The sequence below is a fragment of the Megachile rotundata genome, chromosome 16 (assembly GCF_050947335.1).
Source record: "Megachile rotundata isolate GNS110a chromosome 16, iyMegRotu1, whole genome shotgun sequence".
Classification (NCBI taxonomy): Eukaryota; Metazoa; Arthropoda; class Insecta; order Hymenoptera; family Megachilidae; genus Megachile; species Megachile rotundata.
Genome location: NC_134998.1, coordinates 13247783 through 13267706, shown reverse-complemented (window position 1 = coordinate 13267706; position 19924 = coordinate 13247783). Strand labels below are relative to the sequence as shown.

Sequence of the window (19924 nt, the reverse complement as noted above, 5' to 3'; positions counted from 1 at the left end):
TTTGCTAATTCGTTTTCGCGCCAGCTTGGAAAACAGTTCGCGGTTCGTTTCGTCGCGATCCTCTTATACCTTAGCGATCCTTTGCCACCTCTTACCTCGTTCGGTTTATTAAAAAGACAAAGCCCGTTGCCGACTCTCAACGACTCGATGTAATCCGTTTTGCTGCACTCGGAAAACTTGTACGGTTGAACGTTCTCCAAACCGACGATCGACTGAGCCATGATACATCCGTGCCAGTCGCGGCAGATACACTCGTTCCCTGAAAAAGGAAAAAACGTGTAATTTTCATCGAACGCGGTACGCGATCGCCGAACGAGATCGAAACTGACTTCCGTCGTCGTGACTCATGCCGATATTGTGGCCGATCATGTGAGCCATGGTACCGGCCAGCAGATGGGGTTCGTACACGTTCAAATCGACGCTGATGCCCACCGATTTTGCTTTGCAAATGGTCAAAGGCTCGGCCATTCCCGATTCCTCGCCCGCGAACGTTTCACCCCTGCGAATCGTCGTTATTACGAACGGTGAATTTTTTGCTCGTTCGCCGTTTATATACTCACGTGAGCAGTTGGGTGGTATCGTGGGGCACGTGGAACATCCGTCGCATCGTGTAATCGTTTAAATTGTTCAAAGCGAGACTGATATCCATGCCCTTTTCGATTTCCGCCTGGTTCGAGCTCTGCCAGGTTTCGATGTATATGATGGAGACTCTAGTGTTTAACGTACGGAAATACTGCGGGAAAAAGGAGAATCGAATTAACGGAGTATGTGCCCGTGGTCGTTCGCGTGCACGGGGAAACTCACCAAATCAGCGATATTAGCGACTTGGATGGCATCGTGGACAACTTCCGCTCTGCTGCTACCGTTCCTCTTCTCGAACTGGATACGGGACAAGAACGTTCTCGTTAACAAGTCCCGCGTCTAGCGATCGACTTTTTTACCGCTTCTATTTACGACGAGGACGGGGAAGATGGTTAAACGCGATCGCATCGATTCGTTAAACGCTTCGCGAACGATCGTCGTCGAATCTGCCGCGTCGTGCAACGTACGAGGGAGTTTCGAGACGGTCCCGCGAAACTTCGTAAACGACCCGGTCCTCCTCGTTCCTTAACGATTACGACGATGATCGACGCTTCCGTAACTTTCGTCTATCGCGTTCCAAGAGGATAGGGGAGGAACGGATAAGGGACAGAGACGAATAAAATTACTGTACCATAGCCTTATCGATGATGATGGCAGTTTCGATGTATTTGGTTGTTTCACGGACGTCTCTCTTGTATCGATCGGAAGTGGTCTCCGATAGCCCCAGAATATGCTTCTGCCGACGGTTCTTTACACGCCACTCGAGCTTCCCCGAGTTAGCGCAGCCTTTGTTAGCCTTTGTTCGAGCTTCAAATATAACGTGAGGATGTTTCTGCTAAAAGAGAGGTCTGCATATAGTTAACATTCTCCGAGCAGCTCACTGCCCGCTTTTAACGCCTCCCCGTTCTCTCTTCTATTCGATTATGGCTTATACCCGAGCCGCGAGCTTTTTGTTCTCGCGAAAGAGCGCCAGGATCATGACCCACTATCGCTCACGATTTTTTTTTTTACTTTTCTTACTCGATCGTTGTTCCACGATCTCGAGAAAAACGCCAATTCCGGCGCTGCCGTGTTCTTGCAACGAAAAACAATCCGTTCGCTCGACTGGTTCATCGAACAACCGGTTCGAAAATTTGCCAGCGAACGAAATACGTCGTGGTCCTGGTAAGAGGGTTGCTCGGTGATTCCGACTGTGGTAACTTCCTGTCAAACGAGCGAAATCCTTGTTGCCGGTAGCGTATCGGTCGAAAACAATCGTAGCAAAGAAGCAACGATTCACAGCGTTCGAATCCGCTTAACTCGATCCTCTCGTTTGGTGCGTCGTGCCAACGAAACGGACCCAGAGACTCGACGCGCTCGTCGTCTCCGGTCAAACAAAGTACTCCTTTGACGCTCTTTGGCGAGAGAAATTATTTGTCGCGTGATTCGTTAACCGTTTGAACCGCACTCGCGGTCGATGACCGCCGGTTGGAACGTTTCGCGCGTCAAACGTTAAAGAAGAAAAATACGGTTACGTTCAGGATCGTAACTCGGGTAATTTTTCGAGTTTCGCGAGGCGAAAGAAAAATTTTGACGAACGAGGTAACGCGCGAATATTCGTAGGCGAAAAATGTTGGGGCTTCCAGCCGTTAAACTGACCGACAGATCGCCGCCGTAAAATGGATGAATGACGAACGTCTCGTTGCCTAAATGAATAACGCCGCTGACACCGTTACACGTGTGAAAAGCGGCGCTGGCTCCTGGATAGTCCCTCACGGTACCGTGATAGTAGCAATGCTCTATCTCCTGAAAAAGAATCGGTGGATGGTGAAACGCGCGGTCGACGCCACGAACGGCGACGTTTCCAGATTCGAACGTCTCGGTTACCTGTTTCGAACTTTGTTCCGCGCCCTTGGCTAAAAAGTCTTTTTGCATAAGATTCGGAGCTAAAAGTTGCCTGTAACACGGAATCGCTTCGATCAGCGTTCGAGAATAAACGTGGAAAATCGCGTCGAATCGGTTCCGCGAGAACGTTTCCTCGTTCTCGAGAAACCGATCGACGCGTGTCAATGTTTCGAGAGTCGCGTCACTTACGCATTTAATTCTAAATCTAGGCGAAATTTATGATTAAAGGCCTTGATCAAAAGGGACGTCCGATGAAAATGTTTCCCCGTCTGAAAATCAAAGGAAACTCGTCCGTTTAATTCGTTTTCGGACGCACGATCTAATTTAATCGCAAACATCCGTGTACACTTACTCTCATTCTGCCTCTAGAATTTTGATATCCACCCTCTCCGTATCCTCTTTGAGGAAACTAGAAACGCGAGAAAATTTTGGGATCAGGGTACTTGAGCTTCGTGGCCGAACTTGCGGATAAATCGAATTACCTTGGACACGCTGACTTCTCTCGTGGATATCCCCATTTTCTCGTGATGCCGTAATTGTACCGGATAGATGATCTGATAGTAATGGGCCCCGATATTTCGTACTAGCTCTTGGTTCTGTCGATATTCTCGTAGTAGTCGTTCGACCTCACCTGAAATCAATTTTCCCGTTCAATCGAACGTCCCGATTTCGTTCTTTCGATCTCCGATTAAGGCTTTTGTTTCGCGAAAGAACCGTATCGTTGATCGGGGAGGTCTCGCGGAACGGAACGCGGGCGAACGCGCGTCGCGGTCCTCCGAGAGGAATCAAAGGCTCCTCGGACCGAGCGTAATTAGCGGTTTGCTCTTCTTGCTCTTCTCCGCTAAACCGTTGCCTCGTCGCCGGCATCACCAGCCGCGAATGAGTCGAGATAATCGGTGAAGGGCCTCCTCGAAGCGCGTAGCGTCTAGTTTACCCTCTTATCGAGTGTCCGGGCTTTGCTCGATTTAACCCGACCCATTCAAAATGAAGTGTATGGATAATTACTTGCCACGCTTCTGCACCCCGCTTCTCTTTCTCCTCCACCTCCTTCTCCTCTCCCCCATTTACATCGGCCTTTTCAACGCGACAAGACGTCGTCGCGTAACGAATTATCACGCGCCACTGTCAATCGAATCGAGTACCCTTCTAACGCGTTTCGCGTTCACCCAATATTTTCGTCCGATCGACGCGATTAAGCGATTCGACGCTCGCGTGACGCTTTCAATTTCGAACGATAAAAAGAAGGTTCTGGCGCGAGTCGGTTCGTAACACCTGTTGACGAAATTGCGTTTAGTTACGGCCGGTATACGGGCGTCGTTTAGTCGAGGAAACGGTAACGATAGCAGTTATGCTAATCTGCCGCTAGTAACTCGTAACATCGCGTTAACGTCCTACGCCGAGAGCGCACGTAACTCGCGATAAAATTCAATGAAACTAATCGAACGAACGCGTTCGTGGCTCGGATTATTTTCTTGCACGATCGCTCGCCGTTTAACGGATTCGGTTTTCGGGATTAAACGCGGTCGATTTCGAATTTCCGTCGTAAAGTTCGATCGGGAGTAGCCGTACGTCGTAGTTGAAAATATTTTCTCGTGAAAATTTCCACGTACGAGAGGGTGCTCCGCGCAATTTCCGGTATCGTAACGATTCTCGTGGCTTCCGGGAGTAACGACGTCGCGGAGAACTTTCGAAGCGTACTTTCGACGCGATCGACGCGTATTTTACTTCTTTTCGTGTTCTATACCGTTGTCGGGATTCGAATCGGATGTTCAGACGCTAGTAGAGCGATTAAATTCGACTGTTCCCTCGGTCGTCAAAGCAGCAGGCAGATTGTCGTCGTTGTCCGTTACGCGGGTTTGCTCGCGCAAAGCCGAGTCGCGTGTACTCGGAAACGGGAATCGCGATTAATCGAAGTTGCGCGACAGGTTATTACGTCCCGTTTCGCGGTCGACCATATTCACGGCGAATTTACTTTTCGACCCCGAAAATCCGTCGACCACTCGGTCAGCTACGAGCGTAACGAAACACTGCTATGAATATTAATCTCAGCGGGAAACGCGTGCGGCAGGCGGCTTCGTCGGTCGTTTGCAATTTAAATCCGAACACTTTTTCTCCCGGAACGAGCACCGGAATTGTCCCGAGAAAACGGAAGAAACGCGAGCAGCCTCGTCGAGAACGAAAGAAAATCGTACGGTCGGATATGTACGTAGCAACGAGACATCGTTCTCGAAACTCTCTCGAGTTCGACGCGCCCACCCTCCCTCGTTCTCGGAGGGTAGAAAAGATTTTACGGTCGCACGATCGGTTCCATCATCGTCCGTTTTATACGGCTCGTTGCGTTGCGCCGCGTCGCGTCGCGTCGTCCTCTCGTCTAAAATTTAACCCAATTTAAGTTTCGTGTTTCCAGCCAATCACCGCTGTTGACTCAACGATAAACCATTCTCGGCCCGTCCGAGAACTAGATGTAACCGTGGATCGAGTTTCCCAGGGAAGTGCTGCAATGCGGTCTCCTCCCTCCCGTTGTGTTTCGACGCGATCGCGAACCAGCTTTCCACGATTCCGCTCCTTCTTTCCTTTCCGTTTTCCTCCCGTCTTAATCTTTTAAGAGAGCTTCGTCGATAAAACTTGTTTATGGCACGATCGATCAACGTCTCGCGGGTGGCTTTCGATATATCGCGGCGCGACGGCGAAGAAAGAAGAATCGTCGGAGAGGAGGGAACGCCGGCGCGAGTTCGTTCGCCGCGGAAAACGGAGATGCTCGTTACGAGAAGATACTCGCGCGTAATTCACGGTTCCTCGCTAACTTTCAACAACGATCCGCGAAATTAACCTGCCCTCTTTTTATCCGCGTGCCTCGCAACACTTACCGCTAGGAGTTTCTTCGTTCCAAAAGGAATCATCTAAAGTGTAATCGGCTTCTGCGAACAGAAAGACGAAACGTGCGATTAGCGGAGGTCGTCGCGCGTCAAGCGGAAACGAGGTGCATGCGTGAAACGAGGGAACGAGATTCTTGTCGATGCACGGGATGCGGAACCGATCGAGTTTCGCGTGGAAAATTTCCAAGTTCGCGAGGAAAATTCCTACGGGAACCACTCGTTCCGGAACGAAAGCAGCTCGTATCCCGAAGGAATTTCGGACCGGTTACCTTGGGAATTTTCCGCGGGTAGAGAAGTTCTCGCGAAACTTTCGAGACTACGCGCATCGAACGTTGGTAGAACGTTGCCCGGAAAAAAGATTGCCAGACCGTCCTCGAGACTCGCGTTATCGAAAAACGATAAAACGTTCAACGTTACGCACCCGGCAGCGACGCTTTAATTTTAACCGAAGGAACAACAAAGGAAGAAGCGTTTTCGAGAAACGAAGCGTAAGGACGAGTTTCGAGCGGTTTGCCAAAACCGCTTAGTCCGCTCGTAAGCGAAAAGTAACGCCGCTGTTCCGTGATCGGTGCACTTTATCGGAAAACTTCTTAATCCTTTTATCCGGTCGGACGATATAGAACGAAACTTTGATATCGACGTTATTAAACGGCGATTCGCGTTTCCGATCGCGTCGCGCGAATGCTTCGTCGGCGATCGTTATTTCATCAAAATATTTGGACGCCAACGATACGATTCGCGGAAAGTTTCCGCGCGAACGGCTCCGAGTGTATCGATTCGAAGATTAAAATTTGCCGAAAACGGTTGCCAGTTACGGTACGTCGCCGCGTTTCTCGTCAACCGTCACGTTTCGCTGCAGCTACCAATCAGTGGCCGTCACGTATCGTCGATTTCTCTCTCCGCGAACAACCGACGCCCGTTTAACGCGTTCGCGAAATTTGCGACGTTCGCGAAACGAAGGGTTAACCGGCGCCGAACGTGGCGCGACGCGACGTTTTCCAACCGCTCCTGTCTCGGGAATCGTTTCGGAGGGCGGGGTGCAAAAGGCGCGAAGGAATCGCGACGAATACGCGTGTCCGTCCGTATCCGGTAGAAAAATATACCAGCCGAAGACAGAAAAAGGAGGGGAGGATGGATAGGAGGAAACTTTTCTCCAAAGTTTCATTAAAGCCCGCGAAACTTTTTCATCTCCGTAGCCATCCGGAGGTTTCATAAAATTCATAAAATGGACGGTGCGCAGATAAAAAGACTCGGTTTCCAGTGGCCTAGTTCGCCGTGGTATACGAAAAATAAGCCCGAGGCGAAGAGGGCCTCGAATAGATGATAGTCAATGACGGTATTTCTATAGGGGCTCGCCCGTAGGGAAGAGACTCTCAGGTGGAAGGCGTGCACGGGCAGAAAAATTCTGCCGGGGGTAATCGACGCGCTCGAAATTACTTCTGTTTTCCTCGTCTCTTCCTTCTTTTCGTCGCTTTCATCCTTCGTTCCTTCTTTAATAACTAATCGTCGAGTTACGGTACGTTCCCCTCTGCGAACGCTCGGCCGCTTCCTCGATAAGCGCGCACGATTTGTCAGCGCGCGTGGCGTCGCGTCAGCCCGGCCGAGGGGGAGCAAAAATCGAGGGAAACGTACGGGCGTTTAATCGAGACGGGAACGATCGACGAAAACGAGTTTGGCCGCGGTCCGCGTTCGTTTTCCGGCCAATCGTCGCGAACGGAAAGCACGCGCGATCGATCGAATTCCCATACTGGCCGGAAAATTTTCGCGAAGACGACGCCGCCGTTCCCGATTCGTTCAACGAGGCTCCGTAGCGCGATTCGTCTATTTGTCGTTTCCAGAAACTCGGCTTTCGCGAATTGTTCGACCCGTTCCAGCAACGACTTTGAACGTTAACCGTGTTACGATTGTTCGCTGCACGCGTCTAAATCAATTTCATTGACCGAGGTAGACCGGGCTTTTCTTCGTCACGCCGACAAACTTCTCGAGTGGTCGTTGTTGGGGAAACGCGCTCGAAACGTATTGTGCGGCCGAGCAACAGGGGTGGCCGTGGCATAATGCGCGCACGGTGAAATTAAATGGTTCAGAAATTCCTGTAATTCGTCGCGTAAACCCGGCCGACTAAGTAATCGGGACAGATTTACGCGAAACACGGCTACCGAGAAAGCTTTCTTCGCCGGGTTAACCGGCGCGAATTTAACGCGATCGGACGACGCGAACAGCAACAGGAGGAGACGAAGGAATTAATTCGAGTGGGTGGAAAAAATGTACGCGTTCGGGTAAAAACGACACCGTGGAAAATCGTTCCGCGAGACCGAGGAAGCGAACGTTTCCGGAAAAAAAAAAGACTCCGTGTACGGCATCGGGACGATTAACTCGACGAAAAATTGGCCTCGCCGCGATGAAAAAAAGAGCGGAGCGTCGCAGCCGACGAACTCGTCGCTCGTACCTTTCCGCCTCGGGCCTTTTAACGATCTCGCGCCCAAACTCGTTGCTTTCGAACGCGGACAAACGCTTCGCGGCAAATGCTCGCGCCTGCCGGAAATTTCCAACAACGGTTCGACGACACGACGCTACGCTTCCGAGGATTAATCGATTCGCGAAGATTCTTTTCTACGAATCGTCGAACAGGGAGGACGATAGAAAAATTGACAGTTTCATGAAACGAACGGTCGAAGCGAAATCGCTTCTAAAGCTCGCCCTTTCTTCTCCCTTTTTTGTTCTTCCTCTCTCCCTGAAACGTTCATCGATTCGATTCGCGTTTTCTCGTCTCGGGGAGAGACGGGAATCGCGGAAACTGGGACAAGCTAGTTTCTCCGTTTTTTTCGTCTCCTTCTCGAACGAAGACGGGCGAAATCGGTAGACGGAAATTTATTTTGCTCACGACCGCGAAGAACGAGAACGAGTTCGTGGTCCACGAGCTCGCGTGGCTCGTCCAGCTCGTTCGCGTGACTGGAATTCGGATCGATTTTCTCGCTAGAAAAAAGGGGATATTTTTTGTTCCGACGAATCGATCAGAGTTCGTTGGTATTATCCGTTCGGTTAACGTTCTTCGTTGTCGTATGGCGTTTAGCGTTCGATAGACCCGTTCGACGACGTTACGAGAAACGAGGAACGCGAGACGCTTCTTCTTTCAACGAGCAACGGTTTCAACTCGATCGACGACGAGTCTCTTGGCCTTGTTCTAATTGTTTCAAGTAAAATTCTGTACTCGCTGGGAACAAAGGGACCGCGAACCGACGTTCATCGTTACGGTGTCTCGTTAATGTAATCGAGCGTCGAGTTTCGAGTAGGAAATAAAATTTGACAAAGTCCTTTGCCTCTGTTTCCGCGGCAATTAAATTTTTCGCTCGTTGCCTCGTTTCCCTGGAACCACCGTTACCACCGCCCAACCCCCCGCGAATCGTCGAATTCTCGACGAACGAACAGTTTTTCGGAATAACCGGAAACTGTCCGAGAACAAAGCGACTGCTCCATGCAAAAGAATCCAACGACAAACGACTCTTACGATAGCTGCTACTCGAACGGGAGATAATCTCGTAATTAGTCGACGCCTTTGATGCGATAGCTATCGGATGTTTTCTCGCTAAAGTGGAAATTATCGAGTCGAATTCGATCGGTCGAGTGCGCCCACGCGATCATCGAGGTAGATAACTGACCCGCGAAGAATCGAGCAGAGAAACGAAACGACGACGACGTTTCGAGAATTTACGGGGCCGTGCCTCCTCCCGTTTTACGGTTTCTGAAATATTCACTTTATTTACGCGTACACACGAGCCGCGAGGCGCTTTGACGCGGCATGCTTGGCATTATACGCTCGCGTTCACGGTATCTGCGCGCATTTACATAGCCCGTGCACCGTCTGGGGGATTTCCGTCTTGGGAAACCGATGGATTCAAACGAAGACGACGCGACGGAAACGCGAGAAACGTTTGAGTTACAAATTAGATGCCGAAGCCCCAGCCTCCTGGCGTATTTCCGATCTGACCCCTCGATCTCGTTCCGAAGCCGGGTCGAAACTTTGACCGCTTTCTTTCGCGTCCGTTCGCCGAAGCGATACGTTTCCTCGAGAAACGACTAAATCACGGGTTTAACGACCGATCCACGGATTCGTACGTTTAAACGGACCTTTACGGCAGCCGCGTTTCGCCCGATAAACTATCGAGTAGTTATCGATCGTGACGAACACGGGACGATAACGAGATCGGTGTCGACTAGAAACCATGTTTCGTTGTCCCGCGTTCGAACCCGTCCCCTGACATCGATTCGTCCGGGGTATATTAAATTCTCGATGCTATCGGACGAAACATCGGAATCGCGTGTCTCTCGTAAACCACCCTCCGCGTATTTATACGCCGTTCTGTTTTCCCAACTAGCCCAGTCCCGTCCTGGCTTGAAACGGCTTAACCGACGCAACGACTCTGTTTTACCGTGTCCCGGAACATCTCGTACCGCGGTCACAAGAACGCGGAAAATTGAAACGTTAACCATCGTCGCTCGTTAATCGAATCGAAACACGGTTCAACCTTTTCTTCGTCTTCGTGCTTTCGCGAGAACCGTGAAAGCTTTCGTCGCGAACCTCTAATGCTTTTTACGTTATTACGAGTCGTAAGCCGCTTATGCAAACGGCATCGCGTTTCTCCAAGTAACGTCCTCTCGTCCTTTCCGGAATTAACGACCCACCGTTACCATCGCGATCGACTTCGAGCGCCTGGCCAACGACGAGTAACGAGCTCCGCGTATTAACTCGCGAACGGCTAATAAACGACGACTCGGGTGAAGCGACGCGAACGATTTACGAGCTCGAGAGCGGCCGGAGATCGATCTAATCCATTTTCGCGGCAGGCCAGCGTGGTCGAGACGTCGAATATTTTTCGACGCGACATCGACGTCGATGTCGCTTCTCCGGCCCATTCGGTGTTCGGTTCGAGCAAGGGCGTAGTCGATCACTGATCGAGCTTGGACCACCGTTCAAGAAAATGGACCGAACGAACTATGCAAAGAACGACGATCGTTCTTTCGATTCGAAGATATGTTCGGATCGAGTCGAAATTATCCGGTAAAACGGGCAATGAAAAGGACGAACGCTCGGCGAACGAGCGAAAGCGGTTACGAGTCTATAATTTATTTCCATTAGGCGAAAATAGGTGGGACGCGTAATTCGATTTGGTGGTAAATCGCGTACGCGTCGTCGGCGCGTATTTTTTTAAGTGGCTGCAATTTTCCGTTAAACGTGCCCGCTGACCGATTACGCGGCCGGTAACGCGGCGTAAATGGAGCGCGTCGATATCTTCCTGTTCTCTCGTTGACCCTTATTAAATTTGCATCCGATTCATTCGCGAGCGCTCGCGTATTCGTCGAACGGGGCAGTACCGATCTCCGCGAGGATAGTACTCGACTCGCGTCCTCCCGCAGTGCTGCCAACGCGCGACTGCAAACTTCCCCGGAGGAAAGCTCCGGTCCGTTCTGTTCCGGGCTGAACCGGCTAGATAATCGGAGTTGCTCCGCGACAAAGACAGATAAACAGATAAGTAGACGGACGGAGAAGGAGAAAGAAACGGAGCAAAGGAGACGGAGAGGCGGATAACTAGGCCGAGAGGGAAGGACAGAGACGGAGAGGGTGGCGGAGCGACAGGGTGGACCAGCTGGGTGGAAAGAAAACGGGGCGAGAGAGAGAGAGAGAAGCGTGTAGACACAAGAGGGTAGAGAACGAAGTTGAAGAGGGGTTGAAACGCGCGAGGGAGACGAAGAAGGAGAAATAGAAAGAGAAAGGGAAAGAGAAGGAGCGAGAGGGGCAAGGTGAGGGAGGGCGGGAGAGAGAAAGAGAGAGAGAGAGAGAGCGAGGCGCGGATCCCGGAGCGTTCGGTACCATTGCATATCCCGCACATCTCGCAGGTGCAGGGCGTGGTGCCTTGTCGGCAATATCGATTACAAACCCGGGCGGTTGCGCATTCACGTCGACACGTGGACGTGGACCGGCAGCCAGACTAAATTTGTGTTGCCCTATATTTTAGGTTCCTGCACTCATCTGCCTCTCAAAGATTGATTGCTTTTCCCTCCAGCACCCCGAGTCCGCGGCCTATCCTCCAGCACCGACGGACGCGCTCGAATTTACGGTCTGCGCCGTCTGCGATCACGCCGTCTCTTCCTGCATACGTGTCTGCTGCCCTGCCCTGCCCTGTCCTTTCCTTTTGCTCCTCGAGCGCGTGCTTCCACCGAGACGGATACCGAGAGACCGATGCCGTATACGCTACCCTCGTGTTAGATCGTACGTCCGTTTTCTGCCTCGTACTCTCTTTCGCGTCCATCCTCCGTAAACGAGCTTAGCGGTTTTCAGCCGAAGGAAAGGCTCGCCGCGTCGGCCGAGAGAAACGGGACGTCGACTCCCGTCGACGGACCGTTCCTTTCTTCCGTTCCTTTTTCCCCTTTTTCCCCTTTTTCTTTCCCTTCTTTGACGCTCCCCCTTTGCAGTCGTTGCACGAGTCCGAGTCGATACTCGACCCACCATTTTTATCGCCACTCCGAGCTTACCCACTTGTTTCTGGATGCTGCTCGAATTTACTCGCCCCCGGATCTTTGGATCCTTCCCCTTTGAAAACTTTACGAACCGAGGAACGACCGAGTGGTGCTTTAGCCTCGACGAAAGTTGGTCGGAATCGTTGCTCGTCGATCGATCGCGTCGATCGCGCCGGAAGGAGAGATTTGCGGCCGGCCGCTTCCATCGGACCAGGGACCGTTTCCCGCTTCATCGATCGATCGACGCGTACACGCGTCACCGTACGCGTTTCACCGAGCGAAACGGCTCGATAAATTAAATTCCCTTGGAAACTGCCAGGTTTTTGAGGCATCGCGTTCTCCTCTTCGCGGAAACGAGCCGGGGCAAAAAGGGCAAACGACGCGCGCCAGGCAATCGTCGTCGTCGTCGTTCCCTTTGGCGGATCGATTTTCGCTCGTTTCGGCCGGAAAGGAAAGCCTCCAGGGAGTAAAGGGGAAGGACAGGCCCTGTTTCGTGATCCTCGAGTGGCGATTCGTTTCAACCTTCCTATCCCCTTTCGACGTTTCGTCCAACTTTACCGGCAACCCGCTACTAATCGCTCGCTCTATCGATCCCGTGAGAAACCTAGGAATCGTCTTTTGTTCGTTTTTCCGGAAAAAGAATCGTTACCTATCGAATCGGGACGAGCTCCTCGAATTTACCTTACGTAAGTCCGCGCGAATTACGAAAGACGTTACGAACGCGCGCGATAACCGGCCTCGGAGATGCTGCTCCGTTACGCAACGGACGATCGATACCGAGCGAAACAATTTTTCGTCGCACCGAATCGCTCGTTTTCCGCGCAACGAAAATCCCTTTTCACGGGCGAACGGAAAGCTCCGACTCACGGTGCGGTTTCTCCGATCGTTTATCGCGTGCCGCATACGCCGCGCTTTAATCCCGAGCAAACGGATTTTTAGCTACGCCGCGAAACCTTTTCGATCGAACACTCGAATCGAGTCGTGTCCGGTTATCGTCGCGCGCGATCTCGCTAAAGATACGATAGCCGAAAACGGTGGGAGAGGAAATCGGAAACGAGCATCGACCGGCATTTTCGCGTGGCATCGGACGATTTTAATGCTGTGCCGAATCGCCAGCAGCGTCGATGGATTCGTATTTAACTTGAAAAGCAATTAAGCTCGAGTTCCGTCGATGGATGGTCGTTGGCGCGAATTCGAGCGATTGGATCATGCGCTGACGCGGGCACGAGTTTCCCCGAAACGGTTCGCAAACAACGTCGACCGGGCGAGACCCGGCCCCGTGCCCTTTCGAAGCGACACGGTCATTTTTCTTCGAGTTTCCCGGCGAACGGGTTAAGGGGACGGGAAGAGGTTGCCAGGAAGAGCACCGGGACAAAGTTCGATCTCGAAATCAATCGGTCGAACGAATCGAATCGAAGCGATTATCGGCAGACGGTGGCAGGTTAGCTTTTCGCTTAATCGGTGGCACGAGTTCGTGCGAGGACGGATGATGGATGGTCCCCGGTAAAAGTTGGACACGACTGCAGCCAGTATATAGCCGCAATTTCCGCGGTCGTGTAATTAATAGTCACGCATTTGCATCCGGCTGATATTATTCTATGATCAACGAGTGAAACTACGCCGAGTGTAATTGAACTACACCCGCGTCTACGTCGGACGAAAATTATTAATTGAACGGGTACCGCGGTGCCACCCGAACGAGGATCGATGAGTCGCTGCGACTGACAGAAACGTACCACTTTACAGCCGTATTATATACTCTCCCGTGTTCCATCCACCGATGCGCTCTTTGAATTTCCTCCGACGCGTCTTGCGTCGAGGAAAACAGGATTCTTCTCGTTTCTCCGATCGTCGCCCCGCGATCGAGACAAACGTAGTCGACGAGTTCGAGAAAGACTCGGAGAAAATCTCGAAGCGCGGTAAAGCGCGTCGCTGTTTACGGCCATCGCAATTAGAGTAACTTTAATTGCTGTAGCTGGCCGAGCCGCGTCTCTCTCGGCCATTTCGTCGTTAGCGTCGTCGCCGTTGTCGTCGTCGTCGTTGGGCAAATATAAGGTACATCGAACAATTAACCGTGGAGAAAAAAGGAGGATATTAACGCGGGCTCGTAGCGAACAGTTTCGCTAGTTTTGAAACTATGCATAATCGAGACACGGGGCTCGTTATTAAATTTCCGTTCGACGGAAGCGTGCTCGTTATCGGTCGGTCACGCGAAATTCCGCTCTCGAATCCTTTCTTGGACGTTGCAAATTATTCGACGTCGGTAAGCGTACAGCTTACGGTAAGCGAAAGATCGAATTGAAGGTACGCGATCGAAATACCGTTTCGCGATCCGCTTGCCCAGTCGTAAAAGCGAATTTTATGAAACCGTTAATGTACGCGAACACGCTAAGCTCCGAACGGATCCGTTCTACCGACGAAATATTTTTTACGCTCTAATAGTTCGCCGCTTCTATAGAAATCGTTCGACGACCAGGTTTGCGCGTTCGCTAGGCGTAACGTCCGAACATCCAACGTTGATTACTCGTCCTCGCAAATACTGGCTCTCGAATCGGAACAAAGGCTGGCTACGAATCAAAGGACGGCGAATTAGTTTAGGACACGGTGGCCGTTTCGCGACCAACGGATTTCGTTGGTGGGACCACGGCTGTACTTTCTCGGTTCATAGAATTTCTGAAACGGTAATTCGCCGCGTCCGGGAGCGATTAAGGTTAAAAAGCGAGCGAGTAATCGCGGGTCGGTGGCCACGCTCGAATCTTTCTTCGTGCCCTGCCCCTATCGCGGTTTCTCCGTTCCATTAGAAAACGCTTCTATCCAGGATAAATAGTTTGCAGGAAAGAAAGGCGATTTATCTCGGAGCGTTACGCGGCTCCATTAAGGCAAGTTGGGAAGTACTGGAGGACGAGCAAAGTAACCGCGCGAAACCGCGGAAGCTGTTCGAAAGTATATACGTATAGGTAGGAAAACGCGGCGTGCGCGACGATTCGAAATTACTCGTAAATCGTTCGTCGAACCGATTAATTTGTATCGAAATCGATTTTCCAACGACGAAACTCGAGTAATTTTCTCGAAGCGAGATATTTGCTTTTCCGTGAAACGGGGAGAAGTATTCTCGTAGCGAGTACTAAGGTTACGCACCGATGCGGTGGCGGGTTCTTTTTAATCAAGCCTCGCGGCATTGTGCGCGCGTGCACCGCTCGGCCTGGCCGCTGTTCGTAATTATTGGATCCGGTCGTAGCCGATATTTCATCTTTCTTTAATGGAGAAACGCTGAAGAAACAGGAAAAGAAAAAGAAAAAGAAAAAGAGAGAAAGAAAAGAAAGGTTAACGGAAGGGATACGCGACGCGTGGAACGCGTATGACGTTAGATTCTTAACTACGCTCTCCAGCGTTTTCCTAATTGACCGTCCTCGTAGATCAATGCTCCCTTTGTTTCCCCGTACGCTGTCGCTGCGTCGCTTTTCTCTCGACGAAATTACGCCTCGCCATTGGCCTGGCTCTGATTTTTGCAAAAAGAGAACGTTTTGTTCACCGTTGCTCTCTCTCTCGCTCTCTCCTTTCTCTCTCGGCCTGATACGCTTGATGAGACCAGCTGCGCGAACGTATCGGCCCGCAGCCGTCCAACCAAATGAAAGACTACTCTTCTACCCTCGGCATTCTAGATAACACCGATGCTGACGTTGTCCCGCGAGCGTTCGCGAAACTTGGCCTGCCCCGTTTCGAGTCGCCGTCAGAGGAATTATCAATTATCTCCGTTCTCCGATGTATTTTTACGTCCGTGATAAGCGTCGTTGCGGATAACCACCCTCGACCAGGTTGCCGCGGAAACGGAACAAAAAATGAGTCCGTGCGTCACCGGGGATCTTGCGGATGGAGTAAAACGCGAACTGGAAGGCGAAAGAGATTTCGAGAAAAAACGTCATCGGGACGTCGAACGTATCGAACGAAGGAGAGCCTTTGTAGTCGGAAACTGGAAGGCTACGTTCTCGCGTCGAGTATTTCGTCGATCGCGTCGACGACTCGAACTGGATCGGCTTTTTTTCGCTAGAAACGGGACGAGATATGTATCCGTGGATATATAAATATGTACGCGCGTACTCTTCGAGCAAACAAGAGATTTTTGTCGGGACACGAACGCGTAGATAAATATATCTAGCTGCAGTTTCGGAGGAACATCGACGAAGCGCCGTAAAATACGTTGAACGGTTTCATTTTCTTCTCTGAACCGAGGAGATTATTTACTTTGTCTTTTTTTTTTTTATTTTTCCAAGCACTGCAACGAGAATCGCGGTTCCATTCCGGTTCCATGATTTACGATCAGTCCGTGGAAAAAGCGTTCCTCGTCCGCAACTCGTTACGCGAGTAAATACTTTACTCGCTGCTTGAAAATTTAAAGGGTAAAAGTTTTTAACGTTGATTCGGGAACATCCCGCGAGTCAACGATTTCGCCGTTCAACATTCGTTTCTGCGAAAACGAAGCGTTTCTCGTCGCGATCTTTACGCGTTACGATTCCGCCTCGAAATTTATGCATCGTCCCTGTTTCCCCTTTCCCTTGCTCGACGATTTTCGCGGCCACCAAGGAAATCAATAACCGCCGAGGAGTTTTAGCCGCGGTGGAATCGACGACCGGCGCTTTTTTGCGGGTAATAAAGTTAAGAGGTCTCGAGGCAAGGGCAGTCGAGTCTAAGACGCTCGCTCGCCGCTACGAATAAAACGAGACTCGCGTACGTTTTCCACCGGGCACAGCGTAACCCGCTCGCTTATTTGCGAGTCGATCCGCGTCAACTTTGGAAGCGTTAAACGCGAAAACGAGATAAACTTCTCGTCTTGGAGACGCGTAGATTCGAGAATCGCTTAGGCAACGTCGACTGGAAGGAGCGAGGAATCGAATAAATATACAATCAGGAAACGGCGAGGAGAAGCGCGACGAAGAGGACGCTTCTTTCCCTTTCGAGTCGTTCCTTCCGGCTGAATTTATCCGTTCGTCGCGTTTACCGTCGCTGTTTATTTTCCTCGTTTACGGAATATTCGAATCGAAAGAATCGCGGTCTCCAAAGACGAGTTTCGATCCCGATGCGAGGGAGCGAGAGTTCCCGGGGAAAGAGAGAGAGAAAAAGGGGAAAGAAAACGCGGTGCAGGATCTCGTGGAGATTAGTTAACAAGATCACTTACGACTGTCACGGCTCTGTAAGCAAGTCGTGAATAGGGCATGTGCCGTGGATGATCTAGTATGCAGTCGGCCGAGACTCGGTCCGTGCAAAAGTAGGGCTGCGCTGTCCGCGAAACGGTAATGGAACGGCAAACGACCTGGGATTTACCCTTGGAACGTCCTAACAAAGCTACGCGGCCTTTGCTGGCTCGGCAAGAAGCAAGAAGAAAAAAAACGATTCGTGAAAAATTTACGTTGCCGCTTGACGCCCCGCCACGATGCTCGCGGTAATTGCGTTGTATATTTTTGCGATGCGCGTCTTACACCCTGTACGATTCGCGGCTCGAACTTTAACGACTGATTTAGGGCCAACCGATTCTTGACCGCTTCCTAACTCGGTCGGCTCGCTTCGTAGTCGAGTTCCAGATTTATCGCATTTATCGTTGGGCGACTCGGCCTGTTTCAAAGAATCGGTCAACTCTTTTTTATACTCGCGAGGAAGGAACGAGGCTCGTAAAAATTGATAACGAAATTAACGGGCTCGTTGCGAGAAATGGACGCAGCCTCGCGACGAAGCGACAACGTCGTTAAAATCCATTCGCGTCACGAAACTAGACGTTCTCGCGTCGAAAGGAGAATTCTCGATTTCAACTTTCCTGGCTAATTCGTTTCGAATCGAAATACGTTGTCGAGCTTACGTTCTGACGTGAAGCGCGTATACACATTTCGCAGAGAACGGGAAGCAAGCAAGTCGTAAAACGCCGCGTCAACTACGCTCGGTTAATATTTAGAGGATTAATGAACGAGGATTAATCGCGCTCGAGTAGTTCGGTGTTCCCTTTTAGCGCGTCGCAGAATTCGCGGTTGCCGGAACGCTGGTCAGCTTCGACGGACGAAGGTTTATGCGCATTCGTTTCAGATTTCAAACGCTTTGCCACTTCGAACATCTGTAAAGCGTAAGAATTCTAAAACAAATACCATGCTTTTTCCGTTTCTTGTTCCTCCTCTTGGTGGACCTTCGGCGAACATCCTCGTCGTCCTCCAACTTCGTAGCTCCTTGAACGAGTTAACGATTTAACTTTCTTTCTTTTCATCTTTGCCGCGTCTTCCAATTTCGTTTAGTTCCATCCTCGGAGTTTCCCACGACCTCCTTTTCTCTTTACGACGCGAACGCGGACTACTAACGCTATCGAGACGCTCGATTCGACGGCACGAAAAAAAAAAAGAAAAAAAAAAGATGGAAGCTGTTGCGCCAAACTTTCGTTAAAACGTACAATCGCGTTCGATACTTTGCGTTCCAGCGGCTCGTTTATAAAACGTTAAATGGAACGACGGCTGGTAACGCGAATTTTCGATAAAGGTCGTTAGTATTCTTCGAAAGTTTTCGCTCGCTACGGCAAAACTTTGCGTCCGCGAGAAAAGATTGGTCGAGCCGCTAATGATCGACGTTATTAGTCTTCGCGCTAGCGTTTCTTTTCTCGATCGGAATCTGGAGTTCCGTGTCCAAACGATGCAACAACGAGAAGAGAAACAAAAAAGAAGGGGGGAGAGAGAGAGAGAGAGAGAGGAAGAAAGAAAGAAAAATAACGAAATTGAAAATGTTTCTACAAAGACACGGAAAACGTGGCAGCTTTTGTTCGGTGAAATTCCTTTTCCGACGGGGATGGAACACGGAGAGAAGCACGGTATTTATTGGCTTCCATCCCATCGCTTAACTCGGTTGGCATTCGCTCAAAAATCATTCGAGTATTTCGAAAACGTTATTCCACCTCTTTCGACCCTATTATTCTTCGCGGAAGCGCCTAAAATCGAAAAACTTTCTCGAGTCGGTACATATTTTTCAGCCGTCAAATATCCGATATAATTCTATTTTAACGAGGTGCCTCGTTCCCGGGAAAGTTCCGTATTCTATTTTCCACGGTATTTTAATAACGATTTTCCTCTTTTTCTCGTTCGTTTTGGTCGAGAGAGGACGATTTGCCATCCCCTCGACTCGGAGGTGTTTACATGGCCGGCTAAACGATACGGGGAGAACGATGTCCCGGAAAGAGGCCTCCTCGTGACACGGATCTTCCATTGCTCGAACAAGCGTTATCGATAGTTGCGAACACGAAACTTCCTCCGCAATTTACGTCGCTCCTTTTCCGGACGTCCGTCGCGTCGCAAGGGTTACACGCTAGGCTATCCTCCGAGGGGAATTATTTCTAAATTGCTTTCTAATATTCGTCGCACGTTTCACGATCGGAGAACAAAAAGCGGAAAGGCCGAGAGAGGGAGTGCGTCTGCTTCGAATTCGATTTCCCCCGTTCTTTTATCTCGCAAAACTTTCCAACCGGGAAACTTAATTTAATCCCTTAATCCTCTGATCCGTCCGTCACGCTTAAGCCGCCTTAGCCGGCCCAGGGCTTTTTTTGCTTCGCGCATTCGAAGAATAATTTCAACGGTAACGCGAGCTTTAAACGAATAAACATTAATCTCCTTTCACCCCCGGCGGTAGAGAAGGAAGGAAAATTCTGACGATTACGAACGTACGCTAGGGCGCACGAATAAAAGGGAAAGATCGTGGCACGCGTTCCGATCAACCTCTCGTCGACTCGATCCGTCGCTCCCTACTCTACGTTTCGCAACCCTTCTGGCTTCACTCGCTCGCTAGACTCACGATTCTGTTCGAAAATCGAGATCAACCGTTCCTCGAATCGTCCACGAATAATCGACTCGTTCCTTTGACTGCTCGTACGTGCTTCAACCGCGGTCTCGATATCCTTAACGACGCGACGCGCATCTTCGATACGACGTTCAATTACAAACGAGTGCGTTACCTCGTTAGCCGTCGCAAACTCATTAATTTTGTAGGACAGATCGAAGGAACTTTAGCCGTGGCCTCTTTGAGAAATCTTGAAGCTCATTAAATGCTCGAGC

At 50.6% G+C, this 19924-nt stretch overlaps 2 protein-coding genes across 21 annotated transcripts in view; one reads left to right on the top strand and one right to left on the bottom strand.

Moving 5' to 3' along the window:
- The window catches only part of dila (centrosomal protein dilatory), a 59957-nt gene that overhangs the window by 13392 nt on the left and 26641 nt on the right, over positions 1–19924 (top strand). The gene's annotated exons all lie outside the window — the stretch shown is intronic.
- The window catches only part of mmd (disintegrin and metalloproteinase domain-containing protein mind-meld), a 39486-nt gene that overhangs the window by 12607 nt on the left and 6955 nt on the right, over positions 1–19924 (bottom strand). For 16 of the 19 annotated variants that reach the window (XM_076540826.1, XM_076540840.1, XM_076540830.1 and 13 more), the window contains 11 exons: positions 5334–5384; positions 2949–3097; positions 2819–2875; positions 2656–2735; positions 2449–2518; positions 2221–2367; positions 1214–1417; positions 805–879; positions 561–733; positions 330–499; positions 96–259 (listed from right to left, as the gene is read on the bottom strand). In XM_076540826.1, the coding sequence (XP_076396941.1) occupies positions 96–259; positions 330–499; positions 561–733; positions 805–879; positions 1214–1417; positions 2221–2367; positions 2449–2518; positions 2656–2735; positions 2819–2875; positions 2949–3097; positions 5334–5384 (1340 nt within the window). The remainder of the gene's footprint in view (positions 1–95; positions 260–329; positions 500–560; positions 734–804; positions 880–1213; positions 1418–2220; positions 2368–2448; positions 2519–2655; positions 2736–2818; positions 2876–2948; positions 3098–5333; positions 5385–19924) is intronic. The other 3 variants (XM_076540827.1, XM_076540833.1, XM_076540835.1) reach the window with 2 other exon arrangements.